The sequence below is a fragment of the Camarhynchus parvulus genome, chromosome 4, assembly GCF_901933205.1.
Source record: "Camarhynchus parvulus chromosome 4, STF_HiC, whole genome shotgun sequence".
In the NCBI taxonomy this organism is placed as follows: Eukaryota; Metazoa; Chordata; class Aves; order Passeriformes; family Thraupidae; genus Camarhynchus; species Camarhynchus parvulus.
In genome coordinates, this window is record NC_044574.1 from 6,111,394 (window position 1) to 6,130,524 (window position 19,131).

At 47.1% G+C, this 19,131-nt stretch overlaps 2 protein-coding genes across 2 annotated transcripts; both read left to right on the forward strand.

Moving 5' to 3' along the window:
• Positions 1-3,525: 3,525 nt before the first annotated feature.
• LOC115903293 (T-cell surface glycoprotein CD8 alpha chain-like) lies at positions 3,526-8,910 on the forward strand. Its single transcript, XM_030947641.1, has 6 exons — positions 3,526-3,571; positions 4,143-4,505; positions 5,071-5,157; positions 5,519-5,635; positions 6,610-6,640; positions 8,865-8,910. Exons 1-6 carry the CDS (start codon positions 3,526-3,528, stop codon positions 8,908-8,910), a joined length of 690 nt encoding a protein of 229 aa, XP_030803501.1.
• A 3,525-nt stretch (positions 8,911-12,435) lies between these two features.
• On the forward strand, positions 12,436-14,745 carry LOC115903150 (T-cell surface glycoprotein CD8 alpha chain-like). The gene is made up of 4 exons (XM_030947407.1): positions 12,436-12,481; positions 13,055-13,417; positions 14,001-14,090; positions 14,567-14,745. The coding sequence occupies exons 1-4, from the start codon at positions 12,436-12,438 to the stop codon at positions 14,743-14,745; spliced, it is 678 nt and encodes a 225-aa protein (XP_030803267.1).
• The last annotated feature ends 4,386 nt before the right edge of the window (positions 14,746-19,131 follow it).

Below are 19,131 nucleotides of genomic sequence, written 5' to 3' on the forward strand. Positions count from 1 at the left end.
ACCAGCCCCCAAAAGTTACCACCACAAATTGCTGATTTACTGAATGCCAGCACAAATGAGCTCTGCAGCATCAAGAGAGGAAGTTTCCCACAAGGAAAACTCACAACACATCCAGGTCTCCTATCAAATTTTCATCTGAGGTACCAACAAGCCTGGAGATTATGGAGAGTTTCCACCCTGTGGTCAGTTAAAGGGCTGCACCAAGGAGAGGTGAGAGCACAGGAGGGTTTGCGGTTTGCATTCTGGATTTTAAGGTAAGTGACGTGCACACAGAGCACCCAGAGCAGCGGGCAGTACTGGCCACCAAATTGGAAACACTGGCTACAGTGGAAAAATAGTGTGAGTGCCTGGTTGGTGGCTGTTGCACTTGACATTCTGCAAACCCCTTTGAGTGCTGCAGCTTTGCAAAGAAAAGGGGGGCAGCAAGGGGCTCACAAACCACAGCTTCACACCGGAAAAGCTGCGTGCTACAGCCTCAACAGGGTCTTTTTCCCTCTGTTCAAAAAACAATGCTGGTAATTTGTGACTAAATTTTGAGGTCTTCATTGAAATTTTCCATTCCTGGTTATGAAAATGGAATGGAAAGTTTTAATGCAGTCCTCCAAGGGTTAGGAACAGGAAGAGTCAGCGGTGCTGTGGCAAAGTCTGGTGTCACCCCTCAGCTGGCATCACTGACCCCTCACAGGGATCCAGCAGCACCTGCTCATCCTCAGGAAGGTGGCATCACTGCCTGGCAATGGGATGTCCTTCTGGAGCATTGTCCTAGGATATCCTAGGAGACACCATGGGCAGCAGAACAATGGGCACAGTCATTTTGCTCCTTTAGTGTTCACCGAGCACAGCAGCGTGACTGCCATGTCCCCAGAGGAACTCCAGCCTCTCAATACTGGGGCACATCCAGGCAATGTCTGCTATGGCTGACACTGAGAAACTGAAGAGTTCTTACCTCATGAAGAGGTCCCTGAGAGCTTTCCACAAAATGACTGAGAAATCAAACATATCCAAAACTCAGCATGTTCTGTAGCTCTGGTGCCTCAGCTCCCTCTCGTTTCCCATTCCTTCTCTGTCAAATGGATGTAGGAAAACAGAGAAAAAGAAATTCTAAATTCACCTCCTGCTAAGCCCTGATCAAAACCAGGTGAATCCTCGTTACTCTTATCCCTGAAGGATTTTGTCTCTTGTCTCCTTGCTCCTGTCTTCTACTAATTATTTGACATTAATTAAATAGAGACCTAAGCTGGCCCTAGTGTATAAATATAAACCTCTGTCATAAGCAACTTAGGTTGGAGTGCAAAACAATCAGAGCCCAGTAACCTTAGCTGTGAGTTAAATAAAACTTATATGTAGGTTTGGGGGAAAAAAAAGAAATTACTTCTACTTTCTAATCAACCTGTCTGGTCTCCTGACTTCTCTTATATGATGCTCTGCAGAAGTACTGGTTGAGTATTTTTACTTTTTCCTTAGTCATATCATACCAGTGACCCTACAACAGAAATTACTAATGAAACAATGCTAGTGTTCATTGATTTGACTTAGGTCCTCAGTCAAACAATGACAGCTTATTCTAAAATCCTGTATAGAGGACAAAGAGGCAAACCAGGACATAAAAAAAATCAAGGAGATTCTTTAATTAATCTGATTCCCCATCTTCTCCCCCCAGTTTTAGAGCTGGTTATCACTATTAAACTTACATTAACTAATCGAAATTATTTATACAAGTGTTGATTTTAAATCAGAGCTTTTTCCTAGAGGTCCTGTTTGTGTTCTGGGGCTTTTCCTAATCAAATTATTGTCACTGCAACTTTAGTTTTTTGTTCTTTGTCGCTATGCAAAATAGAAATAGCTTCATACTATGCAACACCTTATCCCAAAAATCAGTAAAAAAGCAATGTGTGCCAGCCCTCCTTCAGCTATATCTCCCAGCTGACAATAAGGTTTTGCCTTGCCTTTATAGGATATATTCATTAGCCTTGCCTGGAAATCAGCTCAGTCTGTAGCAAAGAGGACCGAGATCAAGGACACCTCCACACAGAGGAGAGGAATATCTGGGCACCACTTTGGTACCCTGAGCTGATTCATATAAAATTTACTATTTGTCAGAGACAAGAAAGAAATGAGATATCCCTATTAAGAAAGGCAGTAGCCCTTCCTGGATGATCCTTTAATTGTACAGGCTCTCCCAGCACATGCACCACCACGTCTCTGAGGACATGCACTGCCTGCTCACTCTGCAGCAGAGTGAGAACCTAGAACTGATGAAATTTTTGTCCCATCCTCATTGGCCAGCACATTCATTTCCATTTTACTTTTATTTGCTTTATTTAAGGTAGAAGTCACCAAGCCTAACAAAAGCATAAACTTCACATATTTCAGCAGGCCTAACATGAGCTTTCTTCACTCACCAACATGCATTGAAGACCAGAGAAATAAACCCAGTTCCTAAACGGTTTTCAATGATTCAGCTCTGAGCCTCAACAGAAATGGCATCAAACTCAGCAGCACCTACTTTCTGACAGATCCAGGGAAAAGGGGCTTTCTTTGCACAGCGGTAATGGAAAAAAAAAATAGAAAAAAAAAATCAACAGGAAAGCCAGGAGAAGAAAGAAAGAAAGAAAGAAATCAGACACCATCCCAGCCCCTTGCAGGCTGGTGAAATTGTTGTTACTGTGTTTTTAAAGCTCAAGGAAGCATCACCCATCCCCACAGGCCAGTGGTCACCTGGAGGCAGCAGCAAGGGCCATTGAGGCACACAAGGGGATATTTTTGGCAGAGAGGAAACACTTGTGGTGAGAGAACCACGGATTGGTAAAACAAACAAACAGCAAAGGTGGACATTGGGTGCTCACATGAAGTTTCTGCTCACAGACCACCTGCCCTGCATGAAGAGAGTTGCAATTACAAAGATGAATTAAACAAAGAAGAATTGCAATGAGAACAATCAAGCACCTGAAGGACCCAGCTGTGTGCCAGCAGCACGTGTGCTTGGAGATAAATGATCTGTATATCTATGCCATGAAACACCTGTGTCTCACTTGCTGGGTAACAAAATAGTCTGGGCTCTGCCATCTGCATGAGACCCCTTGAGTGTGCTAAGAAGAAGGAGGCAGAACCCCTGCCAAGAAAAGCAAAGTGCAGACTGCACCAAAAGGATGGGGCTCGTCCATAACTTCTGCAGAGCTGGAGCTGCTGTGGGTGCCGAAGGGGCTGGGGACAGCAGGCTGTGGTGGCTGATCCTACCTCAGCTATGAGCAGCATCACTGGATCTCTAAAGAGGGCATCCAGGGAAAAGCCTTGAGGCACCATTAAGAACTTATAAGGATATATAAACTCTGGACAAGAAAATAATTTCTTCAGGAATCTTTTTTGTCCTCATTACGCCGCAGATGCCGAGCATCACCTCCTTACCCAAGAGGGTCGTGGTGACATCACATCCTCCCCAAAGAGTGACACAGCCTCCCAAGCCAAGTGAGAAAAACCATCTCAGCTGCTCTGCACCAGCCCCAAGCACAGGCACCCCAGGACAAGATGGACACGTCTCCTGCCCTGCTCCTGCTGCTCACTCTGGCATTCTGTGAGTACAGACACGGGGCTGCGCTCCCCCTTCACCGGGAGGGACAAGGAAAACCTTTCTATTGAATCCAAGACATTGGGGTAAATAATTAAGGGGGTAAAAAGCAAACCAAAAAGGCTGACATTGAGGTGTGCTCAGTAAGTTTGGAAGGAAGGGTGGCATCACCTCAGCCAGCAAAGGACAGCCAGAGGGGCAGCTGCAGCACCACCTGCACTGGGAAGGGAGATTGATCCAATGAGTGGGTCCAGAGGGGAGGGAGAAGAGTGGGAAAAAAAGAGGCTTTGCAAGAAGTGTAAATGGAGTCACTTCAGAGAAGCTGGGAAGGTGTAACGTCCCTGAGAAGACACTGGAAGGGCAGCACCCATCTTTCAAGCCCGGGTGGCTGATTGCTGAGCACCCTCCATGCACCATCCCAGCAAGGACTCCAAGAAAACCTTCACATCCTCCAGACAGTGTGAGGTCTTCCCTTTCCATTTCTACTTCCAGCCCATGGACAGGGAGGGAAGGAGGTTTCCTCAGAGGACCCTTTGACTCTTCCCAAGTGGTTCCAGCAAGGATTTCTCTCCTGCAGGCTGCCCTGGGATGGATGGCCAGTCACTTCAGATAAAGGTCAGGTCTCCCAAGGACATCAGCCAGCTCCGGGTGGGACAGAAGCTGGAGCTGGAGTGTCACACTGACAAGAACCATGGGGCATCCTGGATCCGCCAGGACAGGAGTGGGACCCTTCACTTCATTGTCTTCATCAATTCCATATCCCGGGCCACATTTGAGGGGAATCTGAAAACGTCCACACGCTTTGAGGCGAGCAAAGACAGCACGATCCATCGGCTGGCAGTGAAATCTTTCACACCACAGGACCAGGGGAGCTATTTCTGTGTGATGAATTTCAACCAAATGCTGCACTTCAGCCCTGGCCAGCGAGCTTTCCTCCCAGGTCAGCAACACCTTCCCCCAGCCTCACCCAGCCCTGACAAAATGCCCAGCACCTCCTGCCCGTGCCCTTTGTAAGCAGCCATCCCTCCACAAACCCCATTTCCCTGCTGGCTTGCCCAAGCCATCCTGTGAGCGACCCACTGCTCTCCTGCCAGAGCCTCCCTGCTTCCCACCTCTCCTCCTGCCCAAAGGCAAACATCATTGGGCTTCATCTCCCCATCCCCACTCCCCCACCCATGGCTCTGAAGGGAGAGCATTAAAGCAAAGTCCACCACCACCCCCTCCTTCCTCAGCACACGCAGGTGCCAAAAGTACCACCAAGCTCAGGGGGCTCAGGCTTTGTGGGGATGGTGTCAGAAAGTGAGAAACAAGCAGGCTGCAGATCCCTCTTGGCTTTTGGGAGACCCTCCTTGGGGGAGTCCCCCTCCAAGATGGGCTCTGTGAAGTTCTCCTGGAGCTGAACTCAGGAGCACCTGTGCTCTGGCAGGGGTAAAAGAGCAGAAAGGCAGGAGAGATGTGTTTTATTGTATTTCCCTACATGCTGAATTAACCCATTTCACTTACAGCCACCACCACAGTGGCACCCAGCACTCCAGCACCCACCACCCAGGGCAGCACCACTGCGGAGCCCAAGCTCACAACTCCAGATCCAGGTAACCTGAATGCAGGGAGGGAGAGGGGAAGGGCTGGACTCTGGTCCACTGACACCAAGGGGGATCCTGCAGATATTTTGGGACTGGGGGGAGAGAGAAGATCCACAGAGCTTCTTTAAGGATTAATTCCAATATTTCATTCCACCTAAGAATAGCTAAATATGATGTAAAATTTGAGCATGCCTGGGCACACCAGGGATGTGGGGAGGGGAGAGCCTTGGGGGCTGGAGCTGCTTTTAGCCTCAGCAGAAAACAGGAGAAAACTTTTGCCCACATCTCCTCCCTCGAGTCCCCAGGAAAATGCTGACACCAGAACTATCTTGAGCACTTGGTGGACATTCCATCTTCTCTCTTCCTGCAGAGGGAAGAATGCAGGAAGATCTGAATTTCTTCTGCCACATCTTCATCTGGGTGCCCTTGGCAGGTGCCTGCCTCCTGCTCCTCATTGCCCTGGCGATCACCATCATGCTGTGCCAACGTAAGGCTCCCCACAACCCTCTCCAGATCCACCTCTGTTCTGAATCCCCAGCCCTGCCCTCAGGGACATGGATGTTCTGGCAGTCTGGGGAGGCAGCTGATAATCAGAACACAGCCAACGCAAGATAAGGACCACTGCTAAAATCAGTGTCTGTATTTTAAAACTCATCACTAGGGTTAGGATGAGAAAGAATTATTTATGTTGGAAAAGACTTTCGAGGAAGAAAAATAGATTAGAAAGAGACAGTACTTACTCTACCAACTGTCTGGGCTCATAAATGGGTGTGTCACAGGTTAAAGCCCCAGAGCCTGAAACATTCTGACCTAACAGAGTAAATCTGCTCCAGCAGATGCTGAGAGTAGCATCTCAAGCTGGAACCAGATGAGAAACTTCATTACAATATCAGCAGTGAAAAGCCCTCAGCTGCAGGTAATTTCTGCAACAATTTCCAAGCCCTTCAGGATGGATTTTTACCTTAGTCTAAAATTAATGGCTGGGCCATAATTAAATAATTAAATAATTAAAGAAAATAATTAATTTATTTGGCTTAATCTACCCCGAAGTAACAACACAGAGGCTAAAATGGAGGAGAGCATTGTTACCTTGGGTGCATGTGATGTGGCATCGCTGCCACTCACCTGCTGCAGAAATTATTGCTGCTGAGGGATTTTCAGCAATGTCCCAAAGTCACTGGAGACAGAAAACAGAAATAATTCACCCTCAGTGTTCCCAGGCTGACCCTGGTGCTGCTACTCACCTCAAAGATTAATTCATGAAAATATTTAAGTGAATTACTGGGGTAACACGAGCTGCAGCACCATTCCCTGGCATGGATTTCCTCAAAAGTAGGCTTGGTTTATCTGTTATTAAAGATATCAGCTGCAGGGGAGCAGCAGCCCTACCTCACTGGAGTGCTTCTTTCCTGAGTTGTCACTTGGCACCTTTGAACTAAAACACTTTCTCTCTTTTCTTAGAAACCAGAAGACGAAGATGCAGGTGTAAGAGGTGAGTGACAGGCACTGGCATTTTCCTCCTCAACTTGGCAACATCTCACCCTCAAGAGATAAAGGAGGGCAGGTGCCAAAAAGCAATCTAAAAGTTCTTCATCTGATACAAGATGGTTGGGAGGAGCCTGAGCAATGACTTGAGGGCAAAAACAGAACAGAAGGTTCTCCTGCTCTCTATTTCTGGTTTTGTTTGGGGTTTTTTATCTGTTTGGGCTTTTTCTTTGGTTTTACAACTATTAAGTCATTCAAATCATTGAGCTCTGACCCAGCAGCCAATGCAAAACAGGACAGGAGGTGTTTGTGGCAGCCCAAAAGCTTTGTGCATCTCCCAGTGCTCATAACTTACCACATTTCCGTGCTTCCAATGTACCATTCCCAACTTGAGCTCGGGGGTGACCATATTCCATCCCTTCCCCTCCCCAAACCATGACTGCCTACTCAGATGTCCCCATGGTTCACATGTAAGTTCCTGCACCCCAAATGCCCCTCTGCACCATGCTGGGCCAGCAGCACCAGGGTTCCTGCCTCTGTTTCCCCCCCAGGCACAGAGGAGCAGCAGCAGAGAGGCTGCTGCAGCCTCACAGGACTCGCCTGAGAAACACCAGTGCAGACAGGGATAGACTGAGGGGTAACCCAGTTTCTAGGGCACACAGGAACCTTTTCTTTATGCTTTCCCTCCTGCCTCCCCAGCTCAGCCTGGGTGACCAGGAAAACACGATCAGAATGAGAATTGCAATGTCCTGGTTTGGGAGAGGAAATGCTTTTTGCCCACACACATTTTGCTTCTGCAAATCGACCTCCCTGCCGCTGGTTTGTCACTCCTCCTGCTCTGAATGAAACCTCTTCTGCAGGCTTTGTGCACCCTGGGGCTTGTGGCAAGAGAGACACCAAGAAATCTCCACTACTGCTCAAGGGCATCCCAGGCTGGGCTAGTGCTTGGAACAGCTGGGTTGCCAAGAAGCTTTGGAACAGCATGTTCACACCTCTGGAGCCTCATTCTTTGCCAATCAAAGCATCTTCTAAGTCAGATAAATTCCTGTTCCCTGTTATACATCCATGGGTTTTTTAGTACAAGAGGTAATTGCCATTTAGTTCTCCAAATTAGTACAGTCCCTCCCCAACATTAGTAGGAAATGGATCCCTACAAATTTATTTTTCTTTCAAAGGCAGGTTGCATTTTTTAAACTGTCTGTAAAATGGAACAGACTGTCATTTTCACAGAGGATATTTATCACACCCAGAGCTTTCCTGATCCTCGTCTGCCTTTCCAGGGGAGAAATGATAAGGAAGAGCTCTTCATGCAGCCTTGTTCAGGAGAATGTTTGCATTTTTCACTTATCTCTACCCCTGTTGCCAGCTCTGTGCAAGGATGTTCTGTCTCTGTGGGGAGAAAAACACCCTGCAGAGCTCTCCCACTTTGCCCTGATGCAGTGGGGCCTCAGGAAATCATGTCCTCAAGGATGGTTCTCCTTCAGCAGCCCTAAACTTGACAGAGCTCTGGTTTTAGCTATTGTACCATATTTCAGTTTTGATTTAGAGAGGAAATTCCTGCTCTTCTGCTCAGTGAAAGGAAGCTCTGTGGAAGGTAACAGTGCAATTCACTCCTTGCAAAGCACCCCAGGATCTGGCCTGCCATCCTTGCTGCCAGCACAAGGATTCATTTTCCACTACCAATTAATTTTCCCTGAAAAGGGGCTCAAATTCCCAACTCATTAGATCAACATAAAACTCTCAGTTGATGGAGAGCAGTCATTTTTGTCATTTTGGGTGCAATTTGGCTGTCTGGAAAGCCTCCTTTCTAACTTCTCTGCAGGCAACACGTTCCAACAAGAAAAAATCGCTCTGAAATTATAACACCCTGTCTAACTCAAAAAAAAACCCCACAAACCCTTAGCTCTTCCTTCTTCATTCTTTTCTGAATGTAGAGAAAGGCTTAATGAGAGGACAGGAGTGTGCAGAAGCCAGAGGTAAATTTATAAAGCCCACTTTATTTATTAATTAATATAAGACCCGACCATCAGTGTATCTTGAGAATACCCTTCTGTTATCTGTCACTGCTTGAAATGGAGGCAGACCTTTCACCTGCACAAAGAGGATTTAGGAACATTTTGCAGCCTCCTCTTGGAGGTCCCTGGCTGCAGCCCAAGGCTAAAGGAGCCTTGATTGCCTTCTTGCTCCTCTCTCTTCATATCTGAGTAAACCAAATCCTCTTCTCCCTCCAGACCTGCAAACGGGAAGCCTCCCGCGAAACCCAGAACACCAAATTAACACAGATCAGCATCTGCTCCTCCTGGCTGCTGGATCTTCTCCTGGGAGCTGTCAGCACAGAAATCCATCTCCTACCTTATCCACAAGGCCACAGCACCTCAGCCACTCTGCCCTGGCAGGTTTGAGGAGACAAGAGGGAGCACAGACACATGGACAAGGAGCAGCAGTTCCTGTGAGCTGCAGGGTCAAGCACAGCTCCTTCCAAACCCTGAGCTCCTCCAGGCAATGCTGCAGGGTCAAGCACAGCTCCTTCCAGACCCTGAGCTCCTGCAGGCGATACCAGGGGCCAAAAGCCACCTCTGCTCCCAGGGACAAGGCTCAGGCACTAGAGCCAGGCCAATCCTGGTGCTGACACACCTCAGTGAGAAGCTGGTGAGAAATAAGGACATGAGTTGGACCTTTGCTCAAAGCTCTGTGTGATTTCCTCCCAGAATGCAGCCAGAGGTGGCATTTGCTACACAAAGCCTTAGAAATAATTATCCTCACTCAACCTATCTTCTTGTTGTGGTGCCTCTCTCCTAGGGCTTTTGTTTTTTCATGGTATGGAATACAAGACTGCATTGAGAAGCTAAATATGGATTCATTGCCTTACTTTTGAGGCTTGTACAGTCCTGGGAGCTAAGGTTCACTGCTCCCCTCACACTTGTTCTGCTGCTACCCCTGAGCCACCTATTTCTGCAGGAGTTTGGCCTGAGTAAGGAAAGTGGGATTTGCTTTCTTTCTGAGGGAAATGCCTGAGTGATTTTAAAAAACCAAATTTGTCACTTGTTTTGGTTAAGCAGGCTATTTGCCATGTTGATATTTTAGGGACATGTTATGGACTATTGTAAGTTCTGTTTTTTCAGATCTGTATTTCATGTAAATATTTCCTTTGTATACTTGCAATTTAAGAACTGAGACATAAAATAAAATTATTCTAGTCAGATTCATGACCATTTTTTCTTTCTTTCTTTGGTTCCTAGTCTCAGAAAAGCTAAAATCCTTCAGGAAGATAATAAACAAGGGGTTGAAAAAGTCTTGGCTAAGGCAAAAGCCAGTGATTAATACACCCATCCTGAGCATTAGGGTGCAGACTTCAGCTTCCAGCTCACCACAGCCTAAAATCATCTAAAGGTATCTTCCCAGGGATTTGTGATGGGCCCAGTAACACTCCCACATCCCAGGAAACTGCCAAGAAGGTGTCTGAGATAAAGAGTCTGCAAGTACTCTGGAGTTCTTGTCACGGGGCTGATAAAAACCTGGCCAAAAAAAGGAGTGGAAGAAACCCTGTGATAGTCTCCTGCTCTGTAAACAAGATGGGAAGGAGAGAAAATCAAAGAAAAACAAAGTTCTTCCAAACTTACTTGTTTGTAAGAATGAAAAAAAAAGAAAAAATCAGGACTAGATAAGTGTATCTAAACAATAGATAGTAAGCAAATACTGAATGGCAATTCCACAGAACTACACACACTATGAAAGTAAAAATAACAGAAAAGCCCTAACATTGAGGCTATGAGATCAATTTAATTATTGGGTAGTTTCATATTGAATTAGTGTGAGCTAAAAATTTTCTCTTAAAAAGTTATAACTCAAAGTGTTTCTGCCAAAAAGCTGATAGGTCTTTCCTCCTATCCACTTTTTCACAGTACACATCACACCACGTTCCTGTAGCCCAGGCAGAAGGGCAGGGAGCTCCTGCTCTGGTACTGACCCCCACACCCAAATCCTCTTCCAACAGATGAAGGAATAGAAGCAGGATCTGTTTGCTCTGGGAATTGTTATTTGTTTCAGAGGGGTTGTTTGTTATTTCAGAACACACCTGATCACCTTCAAGCCCAGTGCCAAACTCGGGAGGCTCTGGGATGGCTCCTGCTTCCCTCAGCTCATCTGCACACTGATTCTCCAGCCCACACTCTGCAGGGCACAGTTCACACAGCCCCAGTGACCCTCACACATCCCAGCAGCAGCTTTCTCCACTCATTAACACACTTTGATGCCCAGTGATACAACCACAGTTCCCAAACCATTTTCCATAACTCGGCTGTCGGTAGCAGCGCAAAGAGCGGCGCCTGTTTTCTGACAGAGCCAGGAACCAAGAGGCTTCTTGGCAAAGGGTTAGTAAAAAAAAGAAAAGAAATTAAAAGAAAACCTTACACAGAAAGATAATCAACAGGAAAGCCTGTGTGTGCAAAAACTCCAGGAAAAGCCAGCCATTGCCCTGTGCCAGTGGTCACCCAGAGGCAGCAGCAAGGGCCACTGGAGCACACAGCGGGCTTGGGGCAGGACAGAAGGAACCCATGGTGAGACAAAAGAACCACAAGCAGATAAAGCAAAGAAGAAGCAAGTCACAAATTCTGGATTATAAACTAATTTCTTCAGAATTTTTTTTTTCCTCAATGTTTTGTCACAGAGGCCAAGCATTGTCACTTTACCCAAGAGGGTCCTGATGACATCACATCCCCCCAAAGAGCGGCATAGCCTCCCAAGCCAAGTGACAAAGTGACAAAGTTCATCTCAGCTGTGCTGCACTGTCCCCAAGGACAGACACTCCGGGAGAAGATGGCTGGGTCATCTCATGCTCTGAGTAGCAGCCCCAACAGTAACTGCATCAAACTCAGCAGCACTTGGCTTCTGACAGACTAGGAAGAAACAGAGCTTCTTTGCAAAGGTGTAATAAAAAAAAAAAACCACACAGAAAAGCAATTAACAGGAAAGTTCAATCAAACACTAGCCCAGCCCCTCGCACTCTGGTGAAATAATTCTTTCTATGCATGCAAAGGTCCAGGAAGCATCACCCATCCCCATATGCAAGAGGTCACCTGGAAGCAGCAGCAAGAGCCCTCTCTGGTGAACCATAAAAGGGTTTTTTTGAAGAGCAGAAGACCCTGTGGTTAAAGAAGACAACCACGAGTTTTAAAAACAAAGAAAAGGCAAAACACTCACTAGTGCAAGGGGCAATCTCAATAGGTTCTAGTTCCTAAACCAACTACTTTTCATGAAAAGGCTTTTGCTGAGCAGTAGCAAAGAAGAACTGAACAAAGAAGTGCAACAAGAACAATAGAGAAGTACCCATCAGTGTGCCAGAAACCTGTGCTTGGAGATAAACAATACGCATGGATCTACACCAGGAACATCTGAGTCACTGTGGGCTCTGCCATGCACACAGGACTCCATGAATGTGCTCAAAAGAAGGAGGCAGAATCCCCGCCAAGAAAAGTGTTCTAGGGTCTGCACCAAAGGATGGGGCAGTTCTGGGTCTTCTGCACAGAAGCTGTGGGGAGGGAACAGCAGGCTGTGGTGGCTGATGTTACCTCAGCCATGAGCAGCATCACTCTGGATCTCTCTGAAAGTCATCCAGAAACAATCCTGTAAGAAATGATGAGGTTAAAGGGACCCAGACTCTGGACTTGAACTGAATGCATCCTGGTGTTGGGGTCCTGATGATATCACATCCTCCCCAAAGAGTGACACAGCCTCCCAAGCCAAGTGAGAAAAACCATCTCAGCTGCTCTGCACCAGCCCCAAGCACAGGCGCCCCAGGACAAGATGGACACGTCTCCTGCCCTGCTCCTGCTGCTCACTCTGGCATTCTGTGAGTACGGACACGGGGCTGCGCTCCCCCTTCACCGGGAGGGACAAGGAAAACCTTTCTATTGAATCCAAGACATTGGGGTAAATAATTAAGGGGAAGGGAAAAAAACAAACCAAAACTGCTGACCTTGAGGTGTGCTCAGTAGTTGTGGGGGGAGAGGCAGAGTCACCTCAGCCAGCAAAGGACAGCCAGAGGGGCGGCTACAGCACCACCTGCACTGGGAAGGGAGATTGATCCAATGAGTGGGTCCAGAGGGGAGGGAGAAGTTTAAAAGTTAGTGTTCACAGGGAGCTTACACAGCTTATCACTTCAGAGAAGCTGGGAAGGTGTAACGTCCCTGAGAAGACACTGGAAGGGCAGCACCCATCTTTCAAGCCCGGGTGGCTGATTGCTGAGCACCCTCCATGCACCATCCCAGCAAGGACTCCAAGAAAACCTTCACATCCTCCAGACAGTGTGAGGTCTTCCCTTTCCATTTCTACTTCCAGCCCATGGACAGGGAGGGAAGGAGGTTTCCTCAGAGGACCCTTTGACTCTTCCCAAGTGGTTCCAGCAAGGATTTCTCTCCTGCAGGCTGCCCTGGGATGGATGGCCAGTCACTTCAGATAAAGGTCAGGTCTCCCAAGGACATCAGCCAGCTCCGGGTGGGACAGAAGCTGGAGCTGGAGTGTCACACTGACAAGAACCATGGGGCATCCTGGATCCGCCAGGACAGGAGTGGGACCCTTCACTTCATTGTCTTCATCAATTCTATATCCCGGGCCACATTTGAGGGGAATCGGAAAACGTCCACACGCTTTGAGGCGAGCAAAGACAGCACGATCCATCGGCTGGCAGTGAAATCTTTCACACCACAGGACCAGGGGAGCTATTTCTGTGTGATGAATTTCAACCAAATGCTGCACTTCAGCCCTGGCCAGCGAGCCTTCCTCCCAGGTCAGCAACACCTTCCCCCAGCCTCACCCAGCCCTGACAAAATGCCCAGCACCTCCTGCCCGTGCCCTTTGTAAGCAGCCATCCCTCCACAAACCCCATTTCCCTGCTGGCTTGCCCAAGCCACCCTGTGAGCAACCCACTGCTCTCCTGCCAGAGCCTCCCTGCTTCCCACCTCTCCTCCTGGCACTGCTCCTGCTCAAAGGCAAACATCATTGGGCTTCATCTCCCCATCCCCACTTCCCCCACCCATGGCTCTGAAGGGAGAGCATTAAAGCAAAGTCCCCCACCACCCCCTCCTTCCTCAGCACACACAGGTGCCAAAAGTACCACCAAGCTCAGGGGGCTCAGGCTTTGTGGGGATGGTGTCAGAAAGTGAGAAACAAGCAGGCTGCAGATCCCTCTTGGCTTTTGGGAGACCCTCTCTAGGGAGACCCCATCCACACTTGGCTCTATGAAGCTCTCCCAGACCTGAGGGCTTCACTGTGCACAGGAACAGCCCTGCCTAGGCTGGAGAGCAGAAAAGCAGGAGAGATGTGTTTTATTGTATTTCCCTACATGCTGAGTTCATCCATTTCACTTACAGTCACCACCACAGTGGCACCCAGCACACCAGCACCCACCACCCAGGGGGGCACCACTGAAGGGGACTCCTGCCTGAAGACACCAGATCCACGTAGCCTGGATGCAGGGAGGGAGAGGGGAAAAGCTGGAGCCTTGTCCACTGATACCAAGGGGGATCCTGTAGATATTTTGGGATGGGGGAGAGTAGAAATCCATACAGCTTTAGCAGAGTTGGAAGGATTAAATTCCATCATTTCATCCCCCATAGGAAAGGCTAAGGATGATGTAAAAAGCATGAGCATATCCCACGCCTGATGACACCAGGAACAGGGGAGGGAAGGTAGAGCCTCATGGCCCAGGTCTGCTTTTAGTCTCATCAAAGGACACAGGAAAACTTTTGGCCATGTGTCCCCCCTTCCAGTTGCCAGGAAAATGCTGACAGCAGTAGACCATCACTGCAGGCCCAGGGAAGCTCTGTGCCTCAGGCACACCAGGCAGGGCCCTGGCAGCTCCCTTGGCTCCACCAGAGCTGGCTGTAACACCAGCAGTGAGCACCTGGTGGACCTTCCCTCTTCTCTATCCCTGCAGGCAGCAGAATGCAGGAAGACCTGGACTCCTTCTGCCTTGTCTTCCTCTGGCTCCCCTCGGCAGGGCTCTGTCTCCTGCTCCTCCAGCTCCTGGCCACCACCATCGTGCTCCATCAACTTAAGGTTGCAGCTACCCCCTCTAGGTGCACCTCAGGCCTGAAACCACAGCCCTGTCCCTGAGAATGTGCTGGCTGCTTTGGGAGGCAGGGGATAACCAGGACACAGTGCAGGAGAAGGATCCCTGTTATATCACTGCCTCGATATCTTCCAACAAATCATCTTGACACCTCCTGAGTGCCCTTCCCCTCCCAGTCCAGCTTTTTCCAATGATTTTGTAGGAAGGAGGTGCAATGATCTGATTGCAGCATCAGGGGTTCTTTCCCAACAAAAGGCCATGTGTTTTGCATGGGGAGCATTGTCCTGAAAATGTATTTTCTCCATTCAATGTCGTTGAATGTGGCACGTGACACACACCAAAATTAAATGCATGAACATTGAACAGAAAGCTGTTTCAGAAAACTGAGCAAAAGCATTCTTTGCAATCCTTGTAAACTTTGTTCCAAATTCTTCCAAATTAAATTACTACATCCTGACACAGAGACAAATTATTTATTGCCTGTTCTACTGCTTGGGAGCCTACAGAGGACAATCCTGTGGGGAGAAACAGGACATGGGTATTTAAATTCAAAAAAGCATTTCAGTGAGATAAACACATGCACAACAAAGTCCTTGCTACTGCATGGAATGCTAATGTAGGATAAACAGAGAAAAATAAAACCCCAAGCAATAAAAAGCATATATATGGGCATTAATACCTGACATTACTAATAGTAATGCTCCACTGTGCAGTGCTGCACTAAGACCCCAGTCCTCAAGCAATATTGATCCAGGCAAGATTGCTGCAGTGAAGAACTGGGAGTAGGGAATCTTTGGGTTTGGGTTTTTTGTCATTTTGTCAGGTTTGCTTGTTGGTGCTTTTTCTGCAATCTTTCATTTGCATTTTTAGAGGAAATCAACCTCTAAAAAAGAATGACAACGCTGACAGTGGTAATTACCCCCCTGAACACAGCTCCATATCCACTGCACAGTGAAATCTTCCCATTTTGACCTCTAGTAGCACTGTAACAGATATCATGAGTTAGCATAAGCCTGTGAGGGAAGAGAGTTGAAAAGCAAATCCAGCTCTCCACATGTGGATTTTCAGTGAGGTCCTACATGTTTGTGGACTGCTGTCCATCCCAAGATACCCAGGGGATAAAACTTGTCTTTCTGTCTCTTACACAAGGTTTTCTATGACTGAGCTCCTTAAATTTTAGTATGTTTTACAAATACACCCAGTACACTGCACTGAACTGCTCTGAGTCCACCTTGGCTGCAAAAGCAGCACAATCCCCTCTGCAGCAGGTCAGAAGGCTGAGAGGAGCAGAACAGCTTGGGGTGAACACCAAAACAAACCCTTTGGTAGCCACTGCCCCAGTTTCTCACTGAATACCCCAAAAATGACCAACTTCACCACAGAAGCCTCCAGCAGAGGCAGTGACCCAGCGCAGCTCTCCAAAGCAACACTGACTTTCCTTTGCCAGCTCTTCCTTCTACACAGTCCCTTGATCAGTTTGTCACAGTCCCCTTCCAGCTCAGCTGTACTCAGCACTGCACCTTGCATTTAAAAAAGCCTGTGAAGTTTTCCACCAATAGGTAGAGCTGAGAAACAATATTCTTTATAATCCACTTACAATCTGGATTTTCTTTAGAAGACCTTTGTATCCCTACCAATAAGGGGTAAAAGGCAGAAGTAGAAGGCAAAACCAAAACATCTTTTGCACTAAAATGTTAAGAAGCAATTGCAAATATGAGCGCAGCAGTGAGAAGGGAAAGTGCCAAGGGCAACTGCAGCCCTGCATGCACACAGCTCTAGCAAATCATGCAAGTTCAGGGCAAACTGGCCAGGTTTGTGGTTGGGTGGCAATGTCTGGGCAAGGAGCCTGGACTGCTGCTTGCACTAGTAAGAGGAGGAGAACTGGCTGAGCTGGAGTGCAGAGAAGCAGCTCAAGGGTGCTTGTTGGTGCATGCAGGAAGCTGCTGTTGGACAGGCCCTACAGATCTGACAGCTTCTGGTTACAGCACATGGGAGAGGTTCCAGTTCCAGTGAGCTGACAGAGCAGGGTGCAGGCTGGAAGCTGTCACAGGGCAAACTGGAGTCTGGCATGGAGAATGACATTCAAAGAGGAGCAGAAGGAATGCATTTGTTCAGAGGTCAAGGTTACCTAACTGCACACTTGCTCCAAACTAATAATGGAGTAGCTCATAACTCAGGATCTGCTGGGCTAAAGACAAACAAGCCAGGAGTTAACCCCTCATGGTGGGGAGAGCAAGAGCTGGTGCACAATTTAAGCATAACCTCAACTAATAAAGGAAAAAAAGAGTACAAAATGGTTGCTGAAAAAGCCTATGAAGATGAGGAAGGCATCAGATGCCCCCAAAACACAGAGCATCCAGAATTCATAGACAGACCCCTGCTTTTAGACCATACAGAGCTTCATTTATTCAGTGAACTTGTCTGAGTGAGAAAGGATTTTGATAAATAAACTCCAAATACATAATACAGCCAAGATTACCCCACCAGAGCCAGTAAATGGACTGGTCAGTTAAAGTCAAAAAGCTTTGTCCATCAAAGTATTTGACAGATGACCTGTCACAGGGAAGTAACCTAAGCTCCTCCCGGACTCCTCAGACGAATTCTGTGGTGCATGTTGTGCAAGTGCTTGGAATCCACCCCCAAAACCATGCCCTTGCTGCTGCTTCTGCAGCATTCAACACAGAAAAGCAAATTAAGGCAGGGAAAAAAGTACAGAAACCTCTGGAACAAAAGTAAATAGGCAGTGAAACACAACCTTCCTGTAAGGAGGATTCTTCCTTCTGATTCATCTGACATCAAAATGTGCAGGGTCAGGACTACCTATCCATCATCACATTCCCATCCTGAGCTGTGCTGAATAAATTGAATATGTGCAGATTTTTGTCATGGGAGATCAACCACATCTGCTTGTGTTTCACATTCCTGGAAACCTCCCACATAACTCAGAAACCTTGGAAAACAGTGGAATTGCTCTCAGTTCAGAGGGGAAAGAATTGTCAGTCAAAATAGCTACACTGATATATTTATTACCTCTCCCCAAAGGCAAATGTCTCATGGATGATGCTCAAGAATTGAACTGAAACATTATTTACACCTTCCCCATCCCTTTTCTCCAGCCAAAGGAAAAGTCCTAGCCATAACCTGACAATTAGTACGAAGAAACCAACAGGAGTGTCACCAGGTCTGAAAATAAACACCAGGCAGAGCAAATGCAGGAGAAAAGGGGATCTCCTTTTAAAAGCCAAACTTAGGGAAGGTTTGCTCACTGCAGCCCAGGTCACAGCACCCACCAGTCTTTGTTCCAGTCTGCACTGTTTTAAAACATCCTCTAGAAAGTGAGAAGTTCTGAGGTGGAACAGGAACTGGACAACACTTCAGGGCTGTTGCATTTGAAAACACAGATACAGCTGTCCTGTAAAAATTAGTACTAGACAATGTGATCTGAAATCCCAGTTCCTATAAACAGACCCAGCAGGACTCAGTAAGAGCTCACAGGAGGCTGTGAACAGCTCCAGTTCCTGTATTTCTGTACAGGACTGTTAACTGAATGCAAACTTGAAGTCATGAAGATTAATCACTCTCATCTCACATATGTACATTTTTGTAAACCACTCATCCTTTTCACATATTAAGGCTTGAATTAAATTCAGAGAAGTGATGTAACACCACATTACAGCTTTACTTACTACAAATCATTGCTGCCAGACTCTTTTTTTTAAATTTCATTTCAAAAGCTTCTTTCCCTACACTTCAGTCTCCTACTCACAAAGGAAAGGAGCAAGTGTTGGGATGGATTAAGGACCATGTTATCCCTCCCTGCCCAAGAGACACATCAACCTCTGAAGTGATAAGCATAGAAAGAAAAACTGTACCTTGCAGTGGGCAAACAAACCTTGCAAGCAAAATCTAACCCAAACTTACTGCCTTTACCTTGGCATGCTGGCTCTGAGTGATAAGTAATTTCAACCTTGAATTTTAGCAGCAGCCATCCTGTAAAGCAACAAGAAAGATTCAAAGCAACGGGATGGAGACAGGTCTAAGCTAAAAGAGATCAGAAGCTCTGACTCATTACTGGGAACACACAGCATCCACTTCAGCTTCCCCACAGGAGGAGACTGAAACCAATGTTTTCACAGAGGAACATTGCTTTCAGGAGGGAAGATTGTTAGTTCATCCATGCCTAGCTGCAATGAGCAGTGCTGAGGTCACAGCAGGAAAGGACTTAATTAAAAAATACTTCAGAGAGCAGACGAACATCAAGAGTACTAACAGGAGGTAAGGACATGAACTTTGTGTAAATGACAACCAAAAATGAACAATACCTGTGAAGTTTAAAAAGGCTATGTGCTGCTTTCCTTTTCTACTCTTTTCAAGTTTTGATAATGCTTTATAACACAAGTCAGACCTGAAACACCACAAGAAAACATCGC